General features: G+C 41.3%; 1 protein-coding gene across 1 annotated transcript in view; it reads right to left on the bottom strand.

Moving 5' to 3' along the window:
* The window catches only part of LOC146616176 (dedicator of cytokinesis protein 9), a 55,403-nt gene that overhangs the window by 17,202 nt on the left and 24,062 nt on the right, over positions 1–14,139 (bottom strand). Inside the window, exons 5-22 of the mRNA XM_085374633.1 lie at positions 13,329–13,398; positions 9,910–10,005; positions 9,425–9,559; positions 6,526–6,700; positions 5,870–5,922; positions 5,041–5,115; positions 4,808–4,948; positions 3,778–3,990; positions 3,545–3,667; positions 3,108–3,190; positions 2,108–2,230; positions 1,773–1,852; positions 1,453–1,640; positions 1,246–1,311; positions 1,062–1,154; positions 838–961; positions 632–750; positions 94–180 (exon numbers count right to left, since the gene is read on the bottom strand). Coding sequence (XP_085230759.1) covers positions 94–180; positions 632–750; positions 838–961; positions 1,062–1,154; positions 1,246–1,311; positions 1,453–1,640; positions 1,773–1,852; positions 2,108–2,230; positions 3,108–3,190; positions 3,545–3,667; positions 3,778–3,990; positions 4,808–4,948; positions 5,041–5,115; positions 5,870–5,922; positions 6,526–6,700; positions 9,425–9,559; positions 9,910–10,005; positions 13,329–13,398 — 2,044 coding nt within the window. The remainder of the gene's footprint in view (positions 1–93; positions 181–631; positions 751–837; positions 962–1,061; positions 1,155–1,245; positions 1,312–1,452; positions 1,641–1,772; positions 1,853–2,107; positions 2,231–3,107; positions 3,191–3,544; positions 3,668–3,777; positions 3,991–4,807; positions 4,949–5,040; positions 5,116–5,869; positions 5,923–6,525; positions 6,701–9,424; positions 9,560–9,909; positions 10,006–13,328; positions 13,399–14,139) is intronic.

Here is a 14,139-nt window from a genome sequence, read left to right as displayed (position 1 = left end):
CAAAACCTTTGTTGCTATGAAGAGCACAAACCGAGAACACAAAAGAAATAACACACTGGTAGGGTGCAGACGAAACAGGGGCGGAAAACTAACCTGAGTGTAGACAGTGGACACAAGGTGGGTGGAAACTTTGAATAACGGTTTTCCTCCATCCACCCATTTCACTTCAGGGCCCAAATGCTGTAAAATGAGAAAAAGAAAAAGCATGTTTCTGTCACTACCTCCATAGACATGGATGCCACCAACGGGTGAGTTACTGTCTCTCAAAGCTAACTCCCAAGACCACAACCTGTTCTGAACTGAGTCAAACTTCTGTTAGAGATTTTGGGGAAGAAGTGGCTTAATATATTTTAAAAAGATCTCTCAGCTCTCTCTCCAGCTATATGGAGCTCTCTCAGCTCCATATAGCTGGACAATCATATCATAAAGTGAATGAGAACATACGTAGAGGGACACTTGAGAACTCCTATCCAGTGTCTAAAAGGTGTTTGTTAAGTGGGTTAGCAGCACTAAGCAACTGTCTGACATGCAATCTGGACAGAGCATATCCTACTCAGCAGTTTCATATTTGTGCTATGTATAACCTCAATCGGTTTTCATCAGCACTTTCATGGCTAGTAGTGCACTGCACCTTGCTGGCACCCTCCTGACAGCTGAGGTATCCGGCAGGTAGGTTGGCGGCAACCGGGATCTGACTCTCATTCATGATCACCCGACCGTCCTTCAGCAACGGGAGCCAGGCGTAACCAACTGAGAGCAGAGACAGAGTAGGACGTCATCAAATAAGAGCTTTGCATATCTGTGCCGAGAGTGTTATTTTTAATCATGGTGCCTTACCTTGCATCTCAACCTGCTCTCTCTTTTTGGTGCTGGCCTTGCTGTTGCTATCGCAGCTGACGTGATAGAAGGTGAAGAGAAGATGATGCTTCTCGTGGAGCTGGGTTGGCAACTCAATCTTAAACTGAAGCAGAGGAGCACAAATAAACACTCTGTCGTGCATTAATGTTTAGAACTTACAATGATTTTTTTTTTCTTTTAAAGGTTAGGTAGAGTGTGCTTACTTCATCGTAGAATTCAGGATTTTGCTGGTGATGTAACACGGAGGCAAAGGCATTTTTGGTAAACAAGGGTCCTCCAGGCCGGCCGTAGATGCACTGAGAAACAACAACAATAGCCCATTAACTCTCGGACTGATAGGATTATCCTCGGGGGATTTTTCCGCATATTTTCCTGCATGCATTTTACCTTAAGTGCAACAGCCTCTTCCTCATCCGAGTCCCTGAACTCGATGCAGACAGCTATGTTTCTAGCCTTAGGGCAAACACAAACGGCAAATCTGAAATAAACTGGCTGGAAATTTGCGAGAAACCTTCACAGAGGCAAAACATGTAATATACCTGCGTTCCTACATCAATAAACCAACAAAATAACAGCGCAGAATAAATGAAATACCTTCGCAAATGACTTTTGGCTGTCGTATTTCAAGTGCTTCGGGTAGACATAGAGGTGATTGTTGTAGATGGTGAAAGGCTGAGAACATTTGGCAATGCACGGCACAAACTCCTCCACTTCAAAGAAGATGTTGCTCTTCTCGCTGACATCAAACTGCTTCACAGGGATGTAGGATGAGGTAACACAATCTATAAGAGAGAAACAGGAAAGAGAGAGGGAGAACAAATATACAGCCTGCAGACAATGTAACCTGTCTAGTCTGAGCAGAAGCAGTTCTCATCTCTTATATTGGCTTCATAGGGTGAGTTTAGAGGGCTTACTTGACAAGTCTGGGGCTACGTTGTCAATGGTAACATCGAGGTTTCCTAGGATTACAGGCAGCTTGGCCATCTTCTCTGGCCTGAGGAAAGGAAAATAAACTCAAGTTAAGCCTTTGCTATCGTTTACCACAGGCCGAATAAGAAACAGGCGGCTGACGTCGAGAAATTCGATGAGCCGTATGTGAACACGTTAACACTTCTGAGCAACGATCTGATTTTTATATACTAATAGTCCAGCATTTTGCCAAAACCCAACCTATAGGCTCATATTTTCCTTACAGAGCACCTGCAAACTATTCATACAGTTTATATTAGAGTGGAGAAACATTACTAACTTCCTGAAATCAGCCAGCAGCTTGAGCATATCGTCGTTGGACAGTTTGTTGCTGTCTTGTCTGTATAGAGCGGAGAAGCGAGCAGTTTTGTCAAGAGTCCCTGAAGCATCTTTGAACAAAGGTCTGCAAGAAAAAAAGAAAAGTCAGAGGCATCTAAATTCCTTTTTATCGATTATTATATTTGAACAAAGGAGACCTGATAGCTTGCTGGACTACACTAGACTTCACAATATTTGTTCATTTCTTTATTTATTCAGGTTTTGGAGTAAATGTTGAGTGTATAATATGTCACGAGACCACAAATCAAAGAAATCATCATCACTAGAGCCCAGGGAAACAGTTTCACAATGAGTATTAAAAGCGCACCCAAAATTTAAGCATACATTGATATAAAAAAGAGAAAACCTTCAGGAATAGTTCACTTTAAACATCAAATTACATGTTTTTCTCTGCCCTGTAGTGACTTTCATCTTTCTAGATCATGTTAGTGCATGTTGTCCAGTTTTAAAGATAATGTTTGTAGAGGTTTCCCTTGCCCACATGACTCACCTACCGCAGGGCTATGCAGAAGAAAGCATCTATCCACCTGTGACAATGCTTGTAACAGGATGCTAACATTAATGACACGTATGCTTGGGTACGCTGAAGGCCACCAGATGGCGATAGCTCTGGATGCAAAAAGACCTGGGCTCCTATATAAGACTATGGGAAAACACCTTTCAGTCTTGACCTCAGTCAATGCTTTCCTGCTAATTTTATGGGCTCAAACATTAAGTCTGTTTGAACTTGATTTGTTGAAGTAGAGCAATTAATTCTTAATGCTTAATTCTTTCTCTGTGACGGTTTAATCGCAGCAATGTTTGGTGACATTTGGGATTTAAAATCACTATAAAATCACTTCCTTAAGCACTTGTGGAGTTGGTTTATGTCCGTTTGAATTGTGGTCTTGATGTAAAACTCACAGAGATAGCATGCAGATGTATTTAAGGAGGAAAAGTACCTTGCTCCCCAGGCAAAAGGCATCCTGTACTGGCCTAACCGGTTGCATGCCAGCTTGGCGTTTTTCAGGACCTTCTGTGCCACCTGGTGCAAAACAGAAACACGCTTGAGCTTCGACACAAACACGCACAAGCTGGACCTCGTCTCTTACAGTAACTGTAACAATATTCAGCAAGCTGCCAATCTCAACCAGAGTACGCACACATTTGAGAAAACAAACACACGCACACAGTCCTTCGACCAACATGCTGGACTGAATCACATTACTACCCACTGTTCTGCCCTCGGGGTGTGCACCTACTTTGTAGAGCCAAAGTCAATGCTTTTGTTGAGTTTCTGCGCAACTGGTCAGCGATTGCAAACTGGGAAGATTATCTTTGCATAATGTGGAATAATTTGGTGGAATCTGCTGATTCTAGAGGAACACGGGGTCAGTACCTTGGTGGAGTCTGAACTCTTCATGTATGGCTCGGCACAGTGGTTGATACCCCCCTGAAGCACCTTCTCTATGCGGGCCACCAGGAAGATATCTGGGTGTGGGCATGTTACCGAAAACACTCCCTATGAATCGAAATGTTAGAACAGATTTGAATATGTATTGGTAGATTTCCCCAGTGCAGTCATTAAGATGAAGAAAAACAAGAATCAGTGTTTTTCAAGTATTTATTTACCTGTCTGGGATACTGCATGGCTGCTTCTGGCATCCCGTGGATCAACCGCTGGCTGTCGGGTCGGCCATCGCCTCCCCCGTTCATATACTGACTGCTGTTATTGGGCATCATGCCCCTGACAGAGGGGTGGTTTAGGTCAACGTGGAAATCAGAGGAGATTTTTCTGCCATTCTGGATGTCAAACAGCGACAGGGTGATGTAGAATGGCTCCACCTGGAGAAAGAGCACAGTGTCAATTTATTAGAACGAGTCTGATAGTCCTGCCAATCAGACTAAAGTACTATGCACATGTGTTAGGTATGCTGTGATGTCTTTGGGCTGCTATGATGGCTCCTTTCATCTTGTACTACACTAAGATATCAAAGTATGACTTGGATAAAAGATACTTTAAAGGATAAAGTATGATGTTGATAAAAAAAAGCAGTGTATTTGTCCTTTATTGTGCCTACAGGCCACATAAAATGCTCCCAAGAGCCACAGCTAACAATAACTAATTTTACTGAACTTAATGTGATGTGCACTGGTGTAGTGTAGATAAAAATAAAGAGTATTAAATAATAAAAGCATAAATATAACTAATTACATTGTAGTATTTCAGTGGATCCAGTGTCACGTGACTTTACAGTACATATAAATATATTTGACCACTGGCATCAGAGAAAAAGCTGGACTGATGGACACGTGTCTCACGGACAGCTAACAGCTATTGCTGTAAAATTTCAGTGGAGGGAGCTGCGTGAACGCACTTCGAAGCATTTGCTCTGCGTGCGCGTGGACCATGTTGAAGTTTTAATAGACAGTTTCTGCTGGGAGGGACAGCAGGACAGCAGACTTCATTACGCAAATTGTTTGCCATTTCTGAGCCTGGTTGCTATGCCAACGGGAGTCGTTCACCAGCTCAAATAATAAGACAAGTCCATCCGGCCTGCTGTAACAAACCCATCTCATCCATCCTTAGTCAGGCAGATAATGATATTTCTGTTATTTAAGGCCTGATGCGGAAAGAAAAAGAAAAAGAGATCCAGCTTACGTTTGTTGTTGGCCCTTCCTCGTTCTCGGCCACGCAGCTTTGCAAATTAAACGAGAGGTCGTTGCAGTTCACCAGCACACGCTTGCCAAACTTCTCCTCAAACTGCTTCACGTCTGGCTCTATTCCTGAGAAATCGAGTTTCTAAAGATAGTTCAAAAGACGGTATGGCATTAAACTGGGTCGGGTGTTATCACCAAATGGGACAAAGTGAACATTAGTGCGCCTTAATTTACCTGTGTGTCCGGATCCAGCGTGAACAGCTTCAGCCTGGTTTCATTCTTCATCCTAGACTCTATATCTCTTGTGCTCTGCGGAGAAGGAAAGCATTTCCTAAACTGAACCGCAAACTGTCTGAAACAGTGGAAGCGCTGGCCGGGAGATTCACGGCGAGTTGTTTTTTTTATTAGTAGAACATTTGTCATTCGCACCGATCTGGAAGTCAGGCTCCATATTTTACAGGCCGATTGTGCTGTGCAGACGGGGGTGAGAGTCAGGTGGTACCAGCACACATTTCCCTGGAGCACACTCTATCCTGTCAAACTGTTTTCCACCCAACTGTTACCACCAGTTTCCATGCACATATGGCTTTACTATTACGTACCACTCATCACAATAACAGCAAGAAGAGCTTTTAAAAAAAACAAAACAAAAAAACCACCATAAATATCGGAAAAATATTTGCAGCCTGCAAGTCGTCAGACAGTTTCCCCGTTAAATACCAGAGAGGATTCTATCCTCAAAAATCATCAAAGCTCCTAATGCTTTTCTCCCTGCTGGGTCTCTTGGATTGGATATTGCTGACTGTATGCATTCTGTATATATTCTGGGCAAAACGCGCTCTTAAAGGAAAAATCATATTAGATATAATCCTGAGAAGGCCAATAGGAGGGAGGGGTCCAGTGATTCAAATGAATCACTGGGAAATTGGCTGTGTCACCCTCAACATTTAAATCTAAATTTAAGACGCATGTTTGTAGCAAGGATGGTTCCTTCTGTGCCTTCTTGCTCCTTCAGTGAGGACAGGAGATTGCATGCACATCCAACAGAGAAAGTAGGACCTACCTGAAAGCTGTCCATACTGCCAGAGGAGCTGTCTGACTTTCCAAGATCATCATCTGTCAGAAAATACAAGAAACAATGGGTGTGGGGAAAATATGTAAACCTTAAGAAAAACCACCTAGGGTTGTAAAACCTCTTTAATCACTCACTGACACGTGAAAGTTCGGTAAACAGTAATTCAGCTGTGCAGGAATCACCCGGGACTGAGATGGGGATACTGCAGGTCTCAGTGGCATATTTAAAAGAAAGCTTCCAGATCTTTTCAAGCGCAATAGCGCTTTTATTCTTTCCCCTCTCTCATGCACAGGATGATTAATACAAGCAGAGGAATTAGAAAGATTAGCGGAGTGTTTTATGCAGAGGCATTCAGCCTCTCTGCTTCACGGCTAAGCCTCCTGTGAGACAGGAAGTGAGTATTAAAAGCCTGGGTGGTCTGGTATCACATCTCCACATACTACATGCACACGGCCAGGGAAAAAAAAGTGAGATTAAGTGAGAAGGTCGCCCTTATTAATAACTGACTAAGCATGAAAATTCTCTTCATTAATCTGCACAATTTCACAAAACCTTTTCCCAGAATAAGGAAGCTATCTCGACAGGAATACCAACAAATAAAGACTCCCTTTCATGTGGAAGAATCCAGACAAACGCACACATACCATCGTGAATGTCTCCATTTCTCTTCTCCTGCATGGCGATTTCAAAGCTACTGTGCAAGATCTTATTGAGCGTGTTGATCCATTCCTCCATCTCCGCCTCGCTGTCTGCAGCCAGCAGGTAGGTGCTCTTATCCTGCATCTTAAGCTCGAAAGCAAACCTTCGAACCTTGTTGTTCTGCAGAGACGGCATGGTGGGGGATAAAAAGGAAGGAAAGAGTTGTAGACAGTGCAGATAAAAACTTATTGAACATTGCAAAACAAGCGTTCAATCATTAGTTATTATTAATCTCTGGCTCTCTTCCACAGTGTGTTTTGTGTCCTGTCTTCCTCGCCTCACCCCCATCTGTCGTAGCAGATGGCTCCCCCTCTTTGAGCCTCACTCTGCTAGAGGTATCTTCCTGTTAAATGGGAGTTTTTCCCTCCCACTGTCACCGAATGCTTGCTCATGAGGGGTCATTTGATTGTTGGGGTTTTCTCTGTATTATGATAGAGTCTCTACCATGTAACATAAACCACCTTGAGACTACTGTTGCGACTTTGAGCTATATAAATAAAAATGTATTAAACTGAATTTAAATTATAACGATAGAAAAATAAAAGACCTGTTATTACTGAATAGATTGGATCAGTGGAATCTCATACAGACAGACTGAGTTTAATTTTTCACTTTTAAACATCAACCATCCAGTAGTGAACATAGTGAACATGGCAGAAGGGATGTTTCACCCCCCTCTCTGAAGAGAACACGGCCCCATGAGGCAGTAGTTGCTCTTATTCCACCATCACCCTCACTTCATTGTAATCTACGGTTAAAACCTTCAAAAATAAAGACCTGGTATATATTTGAATATTGAGTCCAAGTTTGGTAAACATGTAAGCATCGAAACTCAAATTTAATTTAAATGCTGCAGTGAGCAAATGGAAGGAACGTGAGTTATGGAGGGACGAAGCATTTACATCTGGATAACAAAGCCCTTCTGCCAGTGATGACCTCAAAACAGCCACGAAGGCTGATGCCACTGCCTCATTTGGGCTTTCGTGTTATTCTATTAAAGCCCATTCAGAACCAATGAGGGCTGACTGAGCTGCAGTTTGTCTATGACTCAGTGACTCTGAGGTCTGATGCTTATTAGGGTACTTTAATAAACGACTCCAGAAGAATTTGTTTTAGAGAAATAGAGGAGCCATTTTATTATTGTCAACAGTCACTGGATTGTGTTATGGTGGTTATCTCTGCAGCTTTCCTGCAATGTAGTGGGAGTGACTGGGAGGGAGAGACAATATCTGCAGACTAGCTGAGTAAACACAGAGAGGGGTGTTTGGGACAGAAATAAAACCAGAGTCCTGATAAAGAGACTTAACCAGTGTCATCACCTGAGGTCGGAGACTCAACTCAGGGAAACTGACTCGACGGTCCTTAAAATGATTCTGTATCCTTACTTTAAAGAGTAAGAAAGAAGAGAGCAGAAAGGAAAACTTTTGGAAAACTGAGTTATAGAACACTTAACATTTTTTAGCTGTTTGTTATTACAAAGAGAGTGCTGGTCAGTTGATATATGACAAATGCAGTGTGTGTTTGACTGTATGTTGGCGTCTTTACAAAGTGGAGGACCAGCTTGAGGCTCAGCTTGAAGCCTCTTTAGCATCTCTAAGCTGCAGCGTTAAAAACAACTGCAGTTATACTCATGGAGCAACTTCATCTGGGCCAGCTTAAATCATTAAACAAGGAAAAGCAGTTTAGCTTTAATATTCATTAAAGTGGACCTATTGTAGTCATTATTTCTGGTAATACTTGGCCTTGAAGCCCCTCAGTTCATCCAATGTGTGGGGAAAAAAAACACCCTTTTAGCTCCTCTCTAAGTCTCCACTCACCTAAGCCAGTTTTCTTCTGATTGGCTAACACTCGCGAACAGAAGACTGCAAAATAACCGCAGTACTTAAATCACTCCCGTAAGACGCATAAGGAAAAAGGATCAAATTAAATGTTCTTTATCACTGATTTATAATCTGGTCCCATTATATCTCAGCTCTTGAGACCAGTTTGGAGTAGTCCACATCAACAACACTGAGTGTGTTGGATTTGTCGCTGAGCTTTTTAGTCACACAATGATTTTTAAAAAATAGCCTCAAATGGTTTTTCTTTTTAATTACTGAGATTCTCTGTTAAAAATGAGCTCAGAAAGCTGGCAGTGAAGCTGCTGGACTGAGCCAGGAGCTGCAATTATACGAGCAGGGGTCTTTGGTTGAAAACTGGGCGACGTGGAGGTTCAGCAAACCCGAGGAATGGCACAGCCGCTATAACCCACACACATCTTGAAGCATTCAAATATCCTGCACACTCCCTTCAGCTTACACTTGAGGTAACCCAGCCAGCTGGGTGCCTCAGAGGTAAAAAAACAGGTTCTTTCCATCTGTTCACGCTGTAGATAGATGATAATGCATCCAGTGAGCGTTGGCCTACATTCAGCTGTTAGCACGTGGCATTGATTGTGAGGCTCGGGGAAAGTGCTTAGAATCGAGACCTCAGCATTCACCTTGTTTCAACAGCTGACAGTCAGCAGAAAAACACGACCTTGGGGTAGAGCGAGCTCAGGTTTCATAGAAGTGGAGAAGAGAAGCTCTCACGGGCTCACTTTTCAGCAGCAGCGCATCACTGTTAGAATAATTTCAGTTCAAATTTTGCCTGTTACAGATAGTGATTCATCCCGAATGCTGAGAAATAAATTTATACAGAAAACAACTGGAAAGAGGAAATCGTTATAATACCGGTTCATTCTGGGGAAACTGCGTTTTCCCCCAGGGGCCACACTACCACATGTGCAGACAGGGATATCCCGTTTGGCAAAGCATGCAGGTCATCTTGGGTCAATGAGGTTTAGCAATCACTGCCTTAATGTACCTGAATCACACCCATACAGGAGTCCAAGAAAATAGTTCCTTTGGGCTCTTTGGAGATCTTCTCATCCTTGTAGAAGTTTAAGTTATAAGAACCATCTCCAAGTTGAGTCAGGTGGAAATATCTCCTCTTGAATGACTGAAAAAGAAGAAAGACAGGAAATAAGAATTATTTGTATTTGCAAAAAGATAACTAAAACAGGTTAAACTGAACAGCGAGTGGTCATATGAAGGGGAAAAAACATGAAATAGTAAAATGAGGAGAACTTTCCAAAATGTGAAATAAACAACAAAGATGGCGTCATGTGCTCATTTGGTTCAAAACATTTTGGGTGCCATGATATAAAACAAAGAAAAGAAACAGACCCCAACATTTGAAAAACTGGAACTAGTAAATGTTAAAAAATTTGCACAAAATCGATTACTTGGGTTGAAAAAAATAAAAATAAATCATACAGTCAATTAATGTGGTCTTTATTGCCACCTTACCCTCATGGTGACACTGATAGCACTGTTCATGTTTCCTTTATACAGCCAGCCCTGTTTAGTGATTCCACCTTTCTGGGAGCCTAAGGAGGCTGTGTCCTGCAGGAGACAAGGACACAAGATCAGACAATTACATAACACCAAAAGGATAATGCATACATCTTAACCAGCCATATAGATTTAAAATCTAGTCGTCTTCATAGCATATGCACAAATGTGCCAATTCAGGAATTAAATCATTTCACTTTTCTTTTTGTGTGTGTGGTTGAAACAAGCTGCAGTAAATAAACATGGAGACAACGTGCTCCAAACACACACACACACATCATGTATACATTTCAAAACAATGTCTGATTTTATCTAAAGAAAAGTTTGTGCGACTTTATTTGGACATTTTTGCGGTGAAGCGGCATACAATAATATGTCACCAATTGCCCCACCCTGCCAAAGCTCTGTCTTGCTGTGCAGAAAGTCTTTGATCTTGTGGTCTGAGATGACACAGATCCCGGCACTATGTAGGACTTTCTCAGTCCAAACAACCAAGGCAGAAGAACATAAAACAAACTATGACTGTTAAACTAAATAAATATATCTCAGCTTTCATAGCAGATCTGTGACACATGGGCCCAGTCATCTCAAACGTTCACGGAGGTTTGTATGAGATCACGCCTTTCACACAAACACCGCTCTCGTGATCTGTAAAAATAAACTAATTAGGGGAATAATGATGAAAGAGGAGATACGGCGGTCAAACTCTATAGTTTGGTCCAGGTTTATATCAGCCTTACATATCATTTGCAGATACACTTTCCAAATTTGAAAGAGTACAATGAGAAGAGCGAATGGGCTTTCAAGATGTTATCATTTGAGTCCGGCTTCTTCTCTCAGCCCAATAAAGCAAAAAGGATTTGCTTTATTGGGCGTTGGCAGGAATTATAATATTTTCAGTGTGGAAGTTTGTGAAGTGAGCTGAAAAGCACCTGGAAAGGTTCAGAGTCCCATTTCCACTAGTCAGTGTCTAGACAACATTTGCAGGTCTGCAGAGAAGCAGAAAAGTCTCTGAGTTTAGGATCTCAGAACTCTCTTTGCCTGAGAAAACTTTGTCAAGGACATGATTAAAAAAAAAAACCCAACTCAAAAGGCCACACTAAAAATCTACAGTCAGACAAAGTGCAGATAAACCACATTACACAGCTGATAGTGAATGCGGTCTCAATGTACGGTTAGAACAGGCACGAAGATTTCTTTCGGGAAATTTACAGGAAGGCTTTATATCCTTTTCTCTCATCTACATGAGGAAATTCCCCATTTAAAAATATTCTGTAGTGTGGGTCGTGAAGGATGAGCCTTTCTATTGTGTTGAAGTCTTTCCAATCCTCCTTTCCCAGATTTTACTCTCTGGGGACTTGCACTTCTTTCAATCAAAGCTCCTTTTATTTAAAAGGGAAAATACATTGTGCAGCGCTGAGTTCTAGAAATCTTTCTAAAGATCATGTATTATATTTCAGCTCCTATACTCTCTTGCCTATAGGAGGCACAGTTTGACATATTGTGCAACAAGGGCAGGTCAGGATCTTCATCATACATCCTATGAAGCAGTGTGACCTTAACAATTGTATCTGTAACAGCTCTGCATTATCTTTAAGGCTTTGAAGACTCCCAACAAATCTGAGTGTCTGTCAGGTGACTTATGAGCCTCCTTGTTGTGAATTCCTCCCAGTCATTCCAAAGACAACAAGCACTTGTTTAATCTGTACAAGACTGCACACCCACTCTGTCATACATGAATTAGCAGAGGATAAAAAGGTCCAAATGTTGCACTGGAGCCCTTAAATTTCAATGTGAAACAAAATACATGGTGCACGTGCAACGCTGTAATTACTGTTAACTCACCTATTAGACACAAAAATGCCTTTTATCTCCGTACAATAAAAACATGAAAGGCGTAAGTGGGGATAAGTGAAATTTAACAGTGCACAACATTTTTGAGGGTGAGGTTCGTGTCATCAAGAGGAATCAAGAAACTCAACTGTGCGAAAAACTAAAAACTAACATGAACTAACATGAACTCTTATTTACAGGAACAGTTCACACCCAAATTAAACGCTGGGATTTCTCCCCCTCTCTCTGGCACGCAGTGCCATTTATCCATCTAGTTTTTTTCCCCTGTCAGTTGCCAAGTTTCACAAGGAATTGAAGGACTATGTTAAATATAATAGAACTAAATGACAACTAAACTCAGCTTTTTCAAAATCACGATCCAGTTAATCAAAAAGTCCACAAACTTTGTTAAAAGTTCCTGAGCTATTTTATCTCTTTTTATTGCAACCTTGTTACTGTGCAGGAGGAAACCTGAATCTATCAACAGACTTTCACTAGTGGCATTACAAACATTAATGGAGCTCTGTTCTGCACATTGACACACTGGATGTAATTTGGTATCAAACACACGTTTTATTTTTTATTTTTTATTTTTTAAAGGTACCTTGCTAGTACTGGGTTCGATCCTCTGTTACCTTCAGAGTTGCCTTAATTCTTCATGGGATAGATTCAATAATGTTCCCTGAGAACTAGTCCATGTTTACATGATAGCATCACATAGTTACTGGATGCACATCCATGATGCTCTGTTGGATTGTGATCGTTTGACTGCGGAGGCCGTTTGAATACAGTCAACTCGTTGTCATCTTCAAGAAACTAGTTTGAGAAGATTTGAGCTTTGTGTCATGTTGGAAGCGGCCATCAGAACATGGATACTACGTGTTCTATGTGGCAAAATGGATCCATGCTTTCATGTTTCAAATTCTGATCCCACCTTCCAAACGTTGCAGCAGAAACTGAGACCACTCTCCTGTGACCCACAGAATTTCTGCACACTGAATATTTTCTTTTTTCTGACCATTCTCTTAAAAATCCCAGCATATCAGCATTTTCTGAAATATTCTGAAAACTGAATTTCTGTCTGGTACCAAAAACTATGCCACCTTCAAACTCACTTAAGTCACCTTTCTGCTCTTATTCCAAAGCTTGGATTAAACTTCAATAAGTCATTTGGAGCATCTTTACATTCCTAAATGGTCATGTGATGTCATACGATTGGCTGAATAGATATCTGCATTAATGAGCAATTGAACAGGTGTATCTAATAAAGTGGCTAAAACTCCTCATAACAATGTTTGTGCATTATTTATGAATAAAAGAAAAAAACATCCATTCATAAATGTTTCTAAGTTTTAAGTGCTGTTTTGGTCTTTTGATGGTTAAATAAGCACAATCAGGGAGAGGTCAAATATACACATTTGATTTTTTCACTTTGAAAGTGTCCCTAAGTTACAGTACGTGAAACTTTAGGCACCCTAGAAACTAAAAATAAGCAATGGGTGTTTCTTCACACCGTCCATATCTTCTGACAAAGAACTCACCTCATCTTTGTCGACATCTTCATCCACTTCAAATACATGGACAGCCAATTTATCAGGCCTGGACACTTTACTGGAAAAACCCAAATACAGTGTAAGTATAATAGCTCAAGGGGAGATATGTCAAGTGAATCTATTCATCACAACAACAAAAGCCTGCAGGTTTTTCATACACACACAGAGCACTATAGACAGCTTACGATGGCTCTTTCATGGCTTTGCTAATCTATCCAGCATGTGTGACTGAAGCGGTTTGGTGAGATCATTCAAATTTTTTTCTTCCTTATTTTTTATAATAAGTCATTTTACATTTTGAGGCTTTCTCAAGAGGAGCACAAACGACTTTTCGGCTCCTCGTGGAAACACAACGCACACACAGCTTGCTGGAAAATGAGCAGGTGCCAAAAGGTGAGAATCACCATCTAAAAATACTGTTAATTTTTTAAACTGGCGACCGACGTCACGATGCATTGTTTCAACTTCCCCAGATTCAGTAAAGTGACAGAACATTTGGCAGCAGTTGTACCAACAAGGTCACTGTCAGCTCATTTTCTAACACGCTGGTTATAAAATAAGGATTCTTTACGGGAGAAGCTGGAGGTGATGACACAATCTCTAAACAATGAGGGTGGTTTCCACACTGGTTGCGTTCAGAAATTGCTCAATGCACTAGGAAAAGGAAACAGTCTTTTAAATGTGTGCAACAGTTATTTGTATGCTGTGTTTCCTTCTAATTAAGTCACGCAAGTTGTCAGACACAGAAAACTGAATAGGCGACAGCTTGCGTGTGTGATCGGGCTAAAACAAACAAAAC

This window comes from Diplotaxodon limnothrissa, linkage group LG16 (genome assembly GCF_057381915.1).
Source record: "Diplotaxodon limnothrissa isolate DT_005_m linkage group LG16, D_limnothrissa_male_GT1.1, whole genome shotgun sequence".
NCBI lineage: Eukaryota > Metazoa > Chordata > Actinopteri > Cichliformes > Cichlidae > Diplotaxodon > Diplotaxodon limnothrissa.
Note: the sequence above shows the minus strand (reverse complement) of the source record. Positions and strands in the feature narration are given on the sequence as shown.